The 15,646-nt window shown below is 35.7% G+C and overlaps 1 protein-coding gene across 1 annotated transcript; it reads left to right on the top strand.

The window, feature by feature from the left end:
- Positions 9,531 to 9,914, top strand: LOC107640379. Its single transcript, XM_016343903.1, has one exon. The coding sequence runs from the start codon at positions 9,531 to 9,533 to the stop codon at positions 9,912 to 9,914; it is 384 nt and encodes a 127-aa protein (XP_016199389.1).

Here is a 15,646-nt window from a genome sequence, read left to right as displayed (position 1 = left end):
TTTTGATTGCATTTATGATCTGGAGCCTTTAGGTTTTGAGAAAACTTTAGTTGATGACGCTCATATCGAAAAAGGGTTCGAATCTCTAGATCCCATTGAAGAAATTAATTTAGGATCTAATGATGATTACAGACCTACTTATATTTGTAAAAATCTTACTGAGCAATTTCAAATGCGGTTGATTAATTTGTTGATCGAATTCAAAGATTGTTTTGCTTGGGATTATGAAGAAATGACTGGTCTTAATCGTTCATTATAGAACATAGATTGGTATTAAAGCCATTTTCTCGACCAATGAAACAGGCACCTAGATGTTTTGCCCCTGAAATCAATCTCAAAATTAAAGAAGAAATCGAGAGGTTAATTAAAGCAAAGTTTATTCGAACAGCTCGCTATGTCAATTGGGTATCAAACATCGTGCCAGTAATGAAAAAGAATGGAAAGCTTCGCGTTTGTATCAATTTTTATGATTTAAACATCCTACTCCTAAATACGAAGATTTTCTGCCCATAGCAGATATATTAACAGATTCTGCAGCTAGAAATGAAATTTTAAGTTTTATGGATGGATATTCTGGTTATAACCAAATTTTTATAGCTGAGGAAGATGTTTCAAAAACATCTTTTCGATGCCTTAATACTTTAAGAACTTATGAATGGATAATTATGCCTTTTGGTTTAAAGAATGATGGAGCAACATACTAACGTACCATGAATACTATTTTTTACGAATATATTGGAAGTATATATCGACGATCTAATGGTGAAATCGAATTCGATAGATCAACATCTTAATCATTTAAGCCAAGCATTTCAAACCATGCAAAAGGAAGGTTTAAAAATGAATCCTTTGAAATGTGTGTTTGGAGTTTCTATAGGAAATTTTCTAGGGTTTGTGGTACAAAAGAAAGGAATTGCCATCAATAAAAATACGGCCAAGGCAATTTTAGATTTTCCACCTCCTTCGTAAAAAAAAGAGGTTCAATCGTTCTTAGGTAAAGTGAACTTTTTGAGACGATTCATTTCTAATCTATTTGGTCGAACCCGTGTTTTCTCCTCTTTATTAAAGTTTAAAGATGATTCCCAATATTTGTGGATGAAAGAACATCAATAGGCGTTTGATTCGATTAAAGGACTATTTATCAAAAGCACCTGTAATGGCAACAGTCCGTCCTTTTGAACCTTTAAAAGTTGTATGTTGCATCTTTAACAAATACTATTGGTTGTATGCTGGCTCAAAACGATGAGGAAGGGCGTAAAAGGGCAATTTATTACCTAAGTTAAGTATTGTTTGATATCGAAACAAGATATTCTGCAATTGAAAAATTGTGCCATTTCCTTTATTATGCTTGCACAAAATTAAAATGTTATATGGTTGCAAAAATTATTCAAGTTATTGCATAAACTGATCTGGTTAAGTATATGTTGTTTTACCTGATACTAAGAGGTCAATTGGGAAAATAGATGCTTGCTTTAACTGAGTTTGATTTGCAGTACGTCCCAGCTAAGGCCGTTAAGGGTCATGTCATTACAAATTTTTTGGTTAATCGACCAACCAATCTTAATGAGCAGGGGGCAAATATTATTGATATTGAGTCTAAACCTTGGAAGCTATATTTTGATGGGTCAAAACATAAGGACGGAGCTGGTGTCGGCATTTTGATTATATCTCCAAAGAGAATTCCATCAAAATTTTTGTTCGAATTAAAGTATTATTTTTCGAATAATATATCTAAATATGAAGTTTTGATATTAGGTTTAGAAAATTTGGTTAACAAGGGACATTGGACCTTCACATATTGGGAGATTCTCAGTTAGTCTTAAAGCAATTGTCGAAAGAATTTGATTGTAATAATGAAAAATTGCAAAACTATTTATCGACAGCAAGAAAATTATTGGTATCTTTTCGAAAAGTATTTTTGGTTCACATTCTAAGGATTCAAAATGAATTTTCTAATGAATTGGCCCAAAGTGCGTCGAAGTATAAAGTTTTACCTGAGACGTTCAAAAAATTGATAGAGGTTCAACAAATCCTTACTCCTATCGAAGAAAGAAAAATTTTAGTCATTGATAAGTGAGATGATAATGAGTGGCGAAAACCAATTACAGAATATTTAAAAAATCCTAACATGCGAGTTGATCGAAAGGTTAAATTAATAGCAATAAATTTTGTGGTAATAGGTGATGAGTTGTATAAAAAAGGCATCGAAGAAAGTCTCATGAGGTGTTTGAGTCGATCTGAAAAAATAATTGCTCTTGGTGAAGTCCATGAGGGTATATATGGTGCCTATTTTGGTGGGAAAGAATGAAGTAGGTACTACGACGTGATCGAGTGTATTGGCTGTCTATAGTCAAAGATTGCATTGATTATGCAAAAGCTTGTTAAGAGTGTCAGAAACACGGAGTAATACAACAAATTCTTGCTTCTGCATTGCATTCGATTGTAAAGCCTTGGCCATTTAGAGGATGGGCTTTGGATTTAATTGGAATGATTCACCCTCCATCATCTAAAAATCACAAATTTATTTTAGTAGTGGTGCACGAATCCCCACTCCTTCATACAGCTGTACCAGCAAGTGCACTGGGTCGTCCAAGTAATACCTGAGCATGTCAGGGTCGATCCCACGAGGATTGTGGCTTGAAGCAAGCTATGGTTATCTTGCAGGTCTTAGTCAGGCGAATCAAGAAGTTGTTGGATTGAGGCATAATTGCATTAAAAGAAATATGAGAAAAGGGTATAAGGTATTTTGTGAATGGAAATAGTAATAGGAATATAGTTGAGGATTGGAGTTGCTTAGCCTTTCTGAATTAACTCTGGTATTACTGTCTTCTTTGCTTGTGAGTGATTTCTTCTATGACAGGCTGTATGTGATCAACGCCATTGGCCGTGGTCATCAATCTCCTCTGGTTTAGATCAAACGCCATTGGCCGTGGTCATCCAATCTGAACGAGGGTGAAGCTCTAGTAGTTCATTCTCTTAGCGATCCTACTCAAAACGCCACAGACAAGGTCGAATCTTCCGGATCAGAGAATGCTGCTTCTTTGGGTTCTAGCCTATACCATAGAGACCCTAATCTCCCGGGAAATCGGCTAAACTGGTGTTTCTAGAAGTCCCCAACGACGTCGTGGATTAGCCGTCTGAGAGATTCATAATCAAGCTGGTGGTTCGCGCTTTCCAGTCACGTATTCACACGAACCCAAATAGACACGGGTGGTTGTCAAGCACGCGGTCCTAGTATGATGAACAGAGCTAATTGTCACTGATCATCCTATTCACCATGTTGAAGAACGAGTATACATCTTAGAAATAAATCAAACACGGATCGAAGAGAAACCGTAATACTTTTATTAATTCATAGGATTCAACAGGGCTCCTCCCCTCAACCTAGGAGGTTTAGAAACTCATACTGAATGGAAATACAATGATGTTAAATGAAAATATGCTGGGAGAGATCCTAAACAAGTGTGATCTTCTTCCTTAAATACTAAACTAATGACTAGTAAAGGTAAAAGAGTCTTTTTAGTGCTAAAATCCACTTTTGGGGCCCACTTGGTGAGTGTTTGGGCTGAGCTTTGATGAGATCCACGTGCTATGAGGCCTCTAGGGTATTGAACACTGGCTAGGGGGTCCTCTCTGGGCGTTTGGACGCCGGTCTCTTCTCCTTGGGCGCTGGACGCCTGAAAGGGGGCAGGAGGCTGGCGTTGGACGCCAGTTTTGGGCCTTCTATTCTAAAGTAAAGTATGAACTATTATACATTGCTGGAAAGCTCTAGAAGTCAGATTTCCATATCCATGATAATGCTCCATTTAGACTTTTTTAGCTCCAGAAAAGCTCTTTCGAGTGCAAGGAGTTTAGATCCAGACAGCATCTGTAGTGCTTTCTCTGTCTCTGAATCAGACTTTTGCTCTAGCTCCTCAGTTTCAGCTAGAAAATACCTGAAATTACCCAAAAACATAAAAAATCATAGTAGAATCCCAAAATATAAAATTGACAGTAAAACCTATAAAAACTTAATAAAAATTAAATAAAACATACTAAAAACTATATGAAAACTATACCAAAAAACGTATAAAATATCCGCTCATCACATTAAAAAGCATGCCCTGCTAGTCTTTCTAGCATTTGGTCAATAAATGGTAAAGGAAAATGATCCTTCTTGGTGGCGTCATTGAGTCTTCTATAGTCAATGCACTACTTCCTTAATGGTTGGAGTCAATCGCCTCTGTGGTTGCATCACTGGTTTGGCATTATCCTCCAGCAGGATTTTATGCATGCATCGGGCTAGGCTAATGCCCTTAAGGTCACTTATAGTCCCCCAAGGGCGGTCTTATGTGTTTTGAGCACTTGAATTAGTGCTTCTTCTTCCTGTGGTTCTAGGGCAGAGCTTATGATCACAGGATAAGTGTCTCCATCTCCCATAAAAGCATATTTCAGGGAGGATGGTAATGGCTTAAGCTCAAGCTTTGGAGGCTTCTCCTTTTCCTTAGGAGTTTCCAAAGGATCTTCCAAGTCAGGTTGTTCATTAGTAAGGATGTCATTAAACTCTTCCTTGAGACTCTAAGCCATGTTTACTTCTTCCACTAAGGAATCAATGAGGTCAGTGCTCATGCATTCCTCAGGGGTGTCTGGATGCTGCACAGTCTTGACAGCATTCAGTACAAACTTTTTCTCATTGAGTCTTAAGGTTACTTCCCCTTTTTCAACATCAATGAGGGTCCGTCCTGTAACTAAGAAGGGTCTCCCTAAGATAAGGGATGCATTCTTGTGCCCTTCCATACCTAACACCACAAAGTCAGTGGAAAAAGCAAAGGGTCCAACCCTAACAATCATGTCTTCAATTACTCCTGGTGGTATCTTAATAGAACCATCAGCAAGTAGAAGGCATATGCGGGTTGGTTTGACTTCACCAGTCAAACAAAGCTTCTTTATTAATGAAGCAGGTATTAGGTTGATACTTGCTCCAAGGTCACATAGAGCTGTCCTTGTACAAGCATCACCTAGAGTGCATGGTGTCATAAAGCTTACAGGATCCTTAAGTTTTTCTGGCAAGCTGTTTTGGATGATTGCACTGCACTCTTCAGTGAGGAGGGCTATTTCTGTCTCTCTCCAATCCTTCTTATGACTCAAAATGTCCTTCATGAACTTAGCATAAGAAGGTATCTGTTCAAGAGCCTCTGCAAAAGGGATCTTGATCTCTAATATTCTGAGATAATCTGCAAAGCGGGTAAACTGTTTATCTTTTTTCTCTTGACAGAGTTTTTGAGGAAATAGCATCTTAGCCTTATATTCATCAATCTTGGTTGATGAAGGCTGAGTGCCATGTGTGTTGGAAGGGGGGTTACTAGCTTGCTTAGGGGGTTATTATCAGTAATTAACTGGCCTCCCTCGCTTAGGCGTTCAACGCCCATGCTGCTGACCCCCTTCCTGGCATTTGACGCTAGAGGCATCATTCCCTTGTGGGCGTTCAATGCCAAGGGTGCTGCCTCCTTGGGCGTTTGAACACCCAGTCTCTGCCTTTCCTGGCGTTCAACACCAAGAGTGATACCTTCCTGGTCGTTTGAATGCCCAGAGTTATCTTGTGCAGAGATCTGGTTATCCTCTGTCAGTTGTTATTTTTCTAACCTCCTGTTGTTTTGAGGTTGGGTATTCAAGGTTCTCCCACTTCTTAGTTGAATGGCCTAGCATTCCTCTGTTATCTGCTTAGATAACTGCTGCCTTGTTTGACTCAGCTGTGCTTCTACATTCTTGTTAGAAGCCTGAGTTTCTCGCAAATCCTCTTGCAATTCCAGTAGTTGCTGGGCAAGGGCGTGCAATTGCTGAGTCAATGGGCCATCCTCTTTTGGAGGGTTAGGTTCAGTAGATACTGCCTTAACCTCTTCTTTTATGGAAGTCTCAGCAGATGAGTACAGATGTTGATTAATGGCAACTGTCTTAATAAGCTCTTGAGCTTCTTCAATGATCTTTTCCATGTGTATGGAACCACCAGCAGAGTGGTCCAAAGACATTCTAGCCATGTCTGAAAGTCCATAATAGAAGATGTCTAACTGTACCCATTCTGAAAATATTTCATTGGGACATTTTCTTAGCATCCTTCTATATCTCTCCTAGGCATCATAAAGAGATTCATTATCTCCTTGTTTGAAGCCTTGGATATCCAGTCTCAGCTGGGTCATCTTTCTTGGAGGAAAGTATTGATTTAAAAACTTGTCCACTAACTATTTTCAAGTTTTCAAGCTAGCTTTAGGCTGGTTATCTAACCACCTCTTTGCTTGGTCCTTTACAGCAAAAGAAAAGAGCAATAGTCTGTAGACATCTTGGTCTACTCCCTCATTGTATACTGTGTCAGCAACCTTTAAGAAATCTGCCAGGAACTCAGTAGGTTCTTCCTGTGGAAGTCTTGAATACTAGCAGTTTTGCTGCACTAGAGTAATAAGTTGAGAGTTGAGTTCAAAGCTACTTGCTCTGATGTGAGGTATGCTAATACTTATTCCATAGAAGTCAGCAGTGGAATCTGTATAAGATCCCAGAGTTCTTCTGAACTCTTTATTCTCATTTGGATTCATGATGAAGAAAGGTAGAAGGAGAGAAAGAAGAATGAAGATAGAAGGAATAGGAAAAGAAATAGAAGTAGAGAAGATAGACAAGAATTAGAATATTTTTGTTTTTATTTATTTATTTATTAATTTCAAAAATTAAAGTTAATTAATAAAAAGGAATTGAAAATTAATTATTGAAATTCGAAAAAGAAGAGAGAGAAAGAGAAGAAGTGTTTTCGAAAATTAGGAGAGAGAAGGATTAGTTAGGAAGGTTTGAAAGAGAAGAGAGATAAGATAAGTAATTAATTAAGAAAAAATTGAATTTAAGATTTGAAATTTGAAATTTTAAATTTAAATTTTTGAAATTTGAAATTTTGGAATTTTAAAGTTTTGAATTTTGAAAAAGTCAATAAGATAAAGATTTGAATTTTTGAAAAGGTTTAATTTTAAAAATTAAAATTTTGAAATTTTAAAATTTTAAATTTGAAATAAGAAAAGATAAGATTTTAAAAAAGATATGATTTTTTATTTTGAAATGATTTGATTTTTGAATTTTTAAAATTAAGATAAGATAAGATAAAAAATTTTAAAATTTAAAATCTGAATTTTTATGTAAAATTTTCGAAAAATTAATTAAAAGATAAGAAAAGATATATTTTTTATTTTTGAATTTAATAAGGAAAGAAAAAACAAGTAAAAGACACCAAATTTAAAATTTTTAGATCTAATTACTCCTAGTAATTTTTTCTTAAAATTTTTCGAAAATTTGAGGGAAAAACACCAAGGAACACCAAACTTAAAAATGTTAAGATCAAAACAAAAAGAAAACACAAGAACACTTTGAAGATTTAAGAAGAACACCAAGAACAAGACTCAAAAAATTCAAAGAACACAAGAACATGTAAAAGACACCAAACTTAAAATTTTTTAAAACCAAACAAAAAATTTTCAAAAAATTAAAAGAAAAACATAAGAAGATACTAAACTTAAAGATTTGACACAAGATTTAACCAAAGAAACTATTTTTGAAAAATTTTTAGAAAGAAAGTCTCAAATTTCGAAAATTTAACCAAGAACAAAAACAAAAAGACTCAAACCAAGAACAAAGATTAAACAATGAAAAAAATATTTTTGAAAAAAAGATTTAATTTTTTCAAAAAAAAAGAAAAATAAAATAAAATACTCTTGCAAAAATTAAAGATAATACCTGATCTAGGGAATAAGATAATCCGTCAGTTGTCCAAATTCGAACAATCCCCGGTAACGGCGTCAAAAACTTGGTGCACGAATCCCCACACCTTCGTACAGCTGTACCAGCAAGTGCACTGGGTCATCCAAGTAATACCTGAGCGAGTCAGGGTTGATCCCACGAGGATTGTGGCTTGAAGCAAGGTATGGTTATCTTGCAGGTCTTAGTCAAGCAAATCAAGAAGTTGTTGGATTGAGGCTTAATTGCATTAAAAGAAATATGAGAGAAGGGTATAAGGTATTTTGTGAATGGAATTAGTAATAGGAATATAGTTGAGAATTGGAGTTGCTTAGCCTTTCTGAATGAACTCTGGTATTACTGTCTACTTTGCTTGTGAGTGATTTCTTCTATGTCAGGCTGTATATGATCAACGCCATTAGCCGTGGTCATCAATCTCCTCTGCTTCAGATCAAACGCCATTGGTCGTGGTCATCCAATCTGAACGAGGGTGAAGCTCTAGCAGTTCATTCTCTTGGCGATCCTACTCAAAATGCCACATACAAGGTCGAATCTTCCGGATCAGAGAATGCTGCTTCTTTGGGTTCTAGCCTCTACCACAGAGACCCTAATCTCCCTGGAAATTGGCTAACTGGTGTCTCGATAATTCCCCAACAGAGTCGTGGATTATCCGTCTGAGAGATGCATAATCAAGCTGGCGGTTCACGCTTTCCAGTCACGTATTCACATGAACCCAAGTAGACACGGGTGGTTGTCAGGCACGGGATCCTAGTATAATGAACAGAGCTGATTGTCACTGATCATCCTATTCACCATGTTGAAGAACAAGTATACATCTTAGAAATAAATCAAACACGGATCGAAGAGAAACCGTAATACTTTTATTAATTCATAGGACTCAGCAGGGCTCTAGAAACTCATACTGAAAGGAAATACAATGGGTAAACAAAAATATGCTGGGAGAGATCCTAAACAAGTGTGATCTTCTTCCTTAAATACTAAACTAATTACTAGTAAGGGTAAAATAGTCTTTTTAGTGCTAAAATCCACTTCTGGGGCCCACTTGGTGAGTGTTTGGGCTAAGCTTTGATGAGATCCACGTGCTATGAGGCATCTAAGACGTTGAACGCTGGCTAGGGGGTCCTCTCTGGGTGTTTGGACGCTGGTGTCTTCTCCTTGGGCACTAGACGCCTGAAAGGGGGCAGGAGGATGGTGTTGGACGCCAGTTTTGGGCCTTTTATTCTGAAGTAAAGTATAGACTATTATACATTGCTGGAAAGCTCTGGAAGTCAGCTTTCCATAGTTGTTGAGAATTGGACTTCTGTAGCTCCAAAAAATCTTTTTCGAATGTAAGGAGGTCAGATCCGGATAGCATCTGCAATGCTTTCTCTGTCTCTGAATCAGACTTTTGCTCCAGCTCCTTAATTTCAACCAGAAAATACCTGAAATTACACAAAAACACAAAAAATCATAGTAGAATCCCAAAATATGAATTTAACACTAAAACCTATAAAAACTTAATAAAAATTAAATAAAACATACAAAAAACTATATGAAAAATATGCCAAAAAGCGTATAAAATATCCGCTCATCAAGTAACAATTGACTATTTTACAAAATGGGTGGAAGCTATCCCTTAAATAGAATTTGGTAAAAATGAGATTATCAATTTCATATAGGAACATATAATTCATCGATTTGAAATTCCTCAAACTTTAATTACTAATCAAGTAACAATATTTACTGGCCAACGTATAAAATTTTTTGCAACATCAAGGAATATAACTATGGTGACTTTGACTTCGTATTACGCACAAGCAAATGGTCAAGTTGAAGCAACAAATAAGATTTTAATTAATTTGATTAAGAAACAAATTGGCAAAAAATCTCACACTTGGCATGAAACTTTGAGTCAAGTGTTATGGGATTACCGAAATTCACCAAGAGGTTTGACAAACATGTCTCCTTATAAATTACTTTATGGCCATGATGCAGTTTTACCTTTAGAAATTAATCTTAATACTATAAGGGTGATGCATCAAGAGGAATTACCAGTTGAAGATTATTGGAATGCAATGTTTGATGAGTTGAACAACTTGGACAATAAGCGTTTCTTGGCACTTGATCATATTATTCATCAAAAAGAGAATGTGGCTCGCATATACAATTGACGAGTAAAAGGAAAAGTGTTTGACATTGGTGAACTAGTTTTAAAAGTTATTTTGCCAATTGATAAAAAATCAAGAGTTTATGAAAAATGGTCCCCTAGTTGGGAAGGACCTTTTCAAATAATAAATTTGTATTCAGGGAATGCATATCGAATTAAACATATTGATACTAATCGGAATTAAATCGATAAACAAAAAGTACTTAAAACAGTATCGATGCTTGTGAAATGATAATTAAGCTTGAAACTAAAGTAATGGTAAATTCAAAATGTTTTTACAAGAGAAACTTGGCATTCCAAGCCTTCAATCCCCATAAAGTTGCAAGAGTTGGTCCAATTGTTCTTTTATCTTGGTGTGATCTTGTGCAAGTCATTCAAGTTCTTAAAGACGCTCGCTTTCTGCAGTCTGATGTTGGAGAGTTCAACCATCCAAATCATCTTTTTTCTTTGATAAAGAAAGGAATTATTTGTCGAGCAATTGTTTTATACTTTGGAGCTTGTTGAGAGGCTTTTGGAGAAGAGCTTTGTTCTGCCTGATTTCAGCAAGTTCTTTTTTAAGCTCGTTTTTCCTATTAATTAGTTGATTCAATTTGGTAGAAGCCTCGGTCAGATGAGTTTTGTAATCTAATACTTTCTTTTGTCTATCAGCTAAGAAAACCTTGACCTTGGCACTTTGATCTTCAACCTCTTTCATCCCCTTTCGATGGAATTCATGCTCGTTCTGACATGAGAAAAGTTTTTTTGTGTGATTGATAAAAGATGCAAGTGGTTTGATATGATCAAAAGGATCTTGAAGAGAAATATTAGAACTCAAAATCTGGTTAAGTGCAGCATCAAGACTATCTTGTGAGAACCATGCCTCAACAGGATTAGCAAGCAGAAGTTTTGATTTTTGAAGGAGATCGAGAACATCAAGATCAATGGGATTTTTTGTTACATTTGGATCATGTGTGCCTTCAAGAGGGGTAGGAACTTGTGGATTCTGATCTAAATGAACTTATTTGTTCTCAAAACTCGACAGCCTAGTTTCTTTGCCTTTGGTGATCTTTGAGTTGACTCTAAGAAGCTCACACTAAACGTCATCACCCTGGCTGAGGTCGATAATTTTTTCCCTTTGATTATTGACTTTTTCACATTAATTTTAAAGTAAGTGGAAAATTGGGTCTTGTGCAAAGGGTGTGAGTTCGACCCTGTCAGAAGGAATATCCACAATGACATCATGTGTGGTCGATGGAGCTTCGATGAAAACTCTAGTTTGCAACAGATTTGTCTCAACATCTTCTGTCTTCTTTACCTCAGTATTGATTAGTGGGGTCGAGTTAGTACTGGAAGATGTAAAAGACAATTGATGAATGGTGGGGCTGGTACTAGTTCTCCTTAGAAGAGAAGTCATTTCCTGCATACAAACTTTTCGATAAAGAGGTTGTATTTTTTCATTTTATACATATTTGATAAAAGAAAGTGCAAATATCATGGTAGCTTCAGAATCCGCAAAGTTGTGAGAACTGGAAGAGATATCTTCATGGTCGGCTTTAAAACCTCTAGTGTTCAATAGAGAAGTTTTGGTACTTGAATTTTCTGAAGGGGATTCGACAAACTTGCTGATGTGTTGTTTTTTAGCCTAAAAAAACAAAAAAAATGTTTCAGATAACCTCAATTGGAAATATTATAGAAAGTAATAGAAATAGTTTGTTTCAATACCTCTACCAAATCTGATGCTGCAGAAGAAGTTTTCGAAGCTTTCAATTTCTTCCTTAGAGCTTTTGAGGATTCTGCTTTTCTCTTTAAGACAGCAATGGTGGCAGGCTTTTCACCATGCTTGGGCAAACCCTCAACATACCTTCAAGAATCTATTCAAGACTGCGATTGTATTGAGAATAATATTTTTTCCACTAGACAAGAAAATATTTGGTCACTTATCGACTCGGGACAAAGTCAATTGCTTCGTACTCAGATCGACGACCTTTGTTGTGCTTTAGTTCCCGAGTTATAAGTGACATGGAGTTGTAGATTTTTTTGGCCTATTTGACTTGATAATTTTGAACCAAATAGAGTTGGCAAGGCTTGAAGAAATCTCATTTGTTGAGTCACAAAATGGAGAGCATGTAAAGCGACTCGATATTGATCCCTTTTGTACATGGGAATGCTAGTAGTGAAACTTGGATGGTAATATAATTGCTCCAATTTCTATCATTTGAATGATGCACCTTCTCATTGTTGTCCTTTGAAATTCTTGATGCTCGAAACCAAGCAACACCACATTTTCGATCAACAAAAGGTGCAAAGTTAAGCTCCCCTTTCTGAAAGATTTTTGCATGGTAAAATTTGGTGAAGACTGCCTAAAAAAGATCTCCGATTTTGGGACCAAAAAATAATTGGTTTCAAAGATGCAAGGCAAATGCCTTTGATAGGTTGTTTGGCTAAAATTGGGAGGCCAACTGCATTCAACTACAATTGAAGGAGCCAAAGTGATCCCCCTGCACTGAGAAGATCGATTTTCGAGGTTTGTTACCATGTGGCCAAGCTCATCATACAAGTTACCTAGGAGTAGTTTAGAAAGACATAAAGTCGATGAACTCTCATTGATTAGGGTGGCAATAGGTTGATAGAGTCTTTGTATGGTGACACTTCGAGAGCAAAAAATCACAGCATTCAGCCAAAAACATAGAAAGGCTACATGCTCATCATTAGAAACGGGGTCTTTACCTTGACCCATGTTATTTTTCATAAATTTCCCCATAAGAAGAGCTTTTCTAGTTGATTTTGTACTTCTTTGTTGGTTCCATATTAGGAAAAATATCGATCATCGAAGGAGTTAGCCCTGTGATAGCGGCTACATCGAAAAGGGTAGGGCCAACCATACCACATGGTAAATGAAGGTTATTGGTCGACCGACTCCAAAAGTACAAGGTAGCTCTGATCATCCAATGATGAGTAGTAAGTTGGTACTGAGACAGTCGAAGGAGGTCATATATGCCACGCTAGGCCTAAAAATCCTTCTTTTCTGGTTCAATCCTTTTGAACCAGGCCATATAATTAATACTTTTTGAAGAAGTTTTGGGGTTATTTCGAAATGGTTTTGTATGGTCATCGAAGGGAGTCATATACATGTCCTTTTTTATTAACAGCTCTTGGTCAGGGAGAGAGAAAAAAAAAGAAAAGACTTGATCAATCTTAGAGGGGGAAGTAAAAGGTTCAAGAAATAGTGCATTTGGTCCTCAACAACAAAAAGAAAAAGAATTTTTTTTTGCACTGGCAGCGTCAACAGGTTCTTCAATAATAACATCATTGTCCTGAGCTATAATCTGAAGGTTTATGCATGGATTCCTCCATGGTTTCTTTTCCTTTTGTGGAAGGAGAAGGATTGCTACTAGTAGCCATGATGATTCTGGAAAATAAAAAATGGCGAGATAAGTGAAATGAAAAATACTCCTTTATAGAAATAAATATATGTAATTGATAGCTCAAATATATACGGTGAGTATATGAAAATACCTTGAGGATAGAGAGCAGATGGAGTTGAATATTGCGAGTAGTAAAGAAACTTGTGGAGGAAATGTTTCCTGCTTACGCAGAGAAGTTTCTGGAAGTGTTAAAAGTTAGTGGAGTGGTATTTATAATTTGAATTTGAAAAGGATTAACGTCCGAAATTAATGAAAAAGTGCACATGATGGGATATGTATTTAATGGATGTGCTTAATGAAGCGATTTTTCAAATTTGGTGTCAGTTATGGATTCCAAACATTTTCTCTTTCTTGGATTTAAATTCTTTTCTTCTTTGCAGGTTTTATTGAGATAAAAGGAAGAAAGGAAATTTGTTTGAATCAACAGACTTGCCGTTTTTTAAGCCTAGAAGTCGTCGATTCAAGAGGGCAACTTGTTGGTTCGAAATAAATCCATGTTGGTAGTAAATATATCGACAAAATTTGTTAGGATTCCATCGAGCAGATTTTTGAGTTTATTGAAGGTGGCCATCGATGAGCAAAAGGGATTGATAAAAAAGGTTTGTGTAAGACAAGATTCAACGATCGAAGCAATGGAAGGACTAGTAATTGAGACAATTAAATACGGTTATCGCATCATTTATGTGGCAGGAACAGTTATATTTGGTTCTTCATCTATAGAGCACGTGATTGAATTTGATTAGTTGAAGGTGGCTATAAATAGACAAAGTTTTGAAGAAATGGGAGTTGAAATTCATTTTTAGAAAAAGCTCTTACAATATCACATTCCCAGAGACTTTCTGATCTTGCTTAGAGTTCATTTTTTCCGTAAGGTTCCTTTTTTTTTTTTGAAAGAATAGCTCAACACAACAAGTGGAGTGAAGAAGGTAACAACATAGCATCAAACAAACTATTAAAGAATAAAATACAAATAAAGTAAACATAATTATCCCTTTGTCATCTCCGACATTGCCATCAATAACAAAAGGGTCTGCACCTAACCACTCCTTGTAGCTCAGAAAGGACATGTTGATAATCTCCCCAACCCTTTTCTTTTGTTCTAAAAAATCCTCCGGTTCTGTTCCAACCATATGTTCCAAATGATCGCACAAAAGCACACCATTCATCTCTTGCACTCCTATTTTGTATATTTGATATCTCAGTCCAACTTTGGAAATGCTCCTTTATCGCTTTCATAGTCTTTATTTTCGTTTTGATTTCCCACAAATTTACCTTTTCCGCAAAATTTATCTTCCTTTTTCTTTACAATTTTGCATTTGTATTTGAATTCAAAGTCCTTTGACCACGTTGAAGGTATTTTATCGCTTTCTTTTGAATTTAAAGTCGTTTACTTTACTCTTTGTAATTTCAATTTCAAGTCATTTAAATTTCATTTACGTTTCAAATGTTTTCTTTTCTTCTTTATTCGTCCAAAATTAAGACTTTTTGGTATACTTTTGAAAATTAGTACTCACAAAGGATGAGTAAGTTTCGCTCCAAGATCATTAGATATCAAACCAATCTAGATTTACAAAAAATTTACATAACACGTAAAAATTTTAACCTCTATGTCTCTAATTTTTAAAGATATTAAAAAGACTAAAATTTTGTGTCTCAATCAAAATTTTAGTTTTAGTCTCTAATAATTAATTTAATATTCAATCTAATTCTTCACTCTCGATCACAATTCTTAAAAAAACATATGCAAATTAAGAGGCGCAAATTTTGCAAAACAATTATTTTAAGGTAACCCCTGATGGGAGCTCAAAAAATAACGTCCAGAATTTCATCTTTAAAATAATATGATTTTAGTATAATTATTATATGTGATCATGATTGGCCTCTTGATCTAATGCACCCAAAAAGCCAAAATATCAATTTCAAGAGGTCGAAAAAATTTGAGTGGAACCCGTCCTTATAGTTATGGTGACAGCAGTATTTAGTGATGACATGACTTTTGGAGGTCCATAGTTGTTTTTATGTAATGTCTTTCGGCCTCAATCTATTCGGCTTTCGTTTTCAATATGTAATTCCAATATTTTTCTAGAAGCTTTATCTTTTGTAGGCCCGTGACGTCACGTGAGAGAAGGAGTGGAAACCGGATACCGGAGGCTCTTATAATCCCACCGTCCCACCGACCCCAAATCTCTCAACTTTTGTCATCTTGCTAATCAATCATTGATTCAATGCTATCATACTTGTCTATATTTGCCTAATTTATTAAAAGAAGATAAAAATTAATATTTAAATTAAAAAATATAAAAATAAATAATTTTTTAATATTAAAATTTAT

This window comes from Arachis ipaensis, chromosome B05, assembly GCF_000816755.2.
Source record: "Arachis ipaensis cultivar K30076 chromosome B05, Araip1.1, whole genome shotgun sequence".
Lineage (NCBI taxonomy): Eukaryota > Viridiplantae > Streptophyta > Magnoliopsida > Fabales > Fabaceae > Arachis > Arachis ipaensis.
The sequence above is the reverse complement of the archived record's forward strand: the minus strand, read 5'-3'. Positions and strand labels throughout refer to the sequence as shown.

Bases quoted from the DNA above. Each gene is read 5' to 3' on its own strand.
- LOC107640379 (XM_016343903.1), top strand. From the start codon at position 9,531: ATGGTGACTTTGACTTCGTATTACGCACAAGCAAATGGTCAAGTTGAA.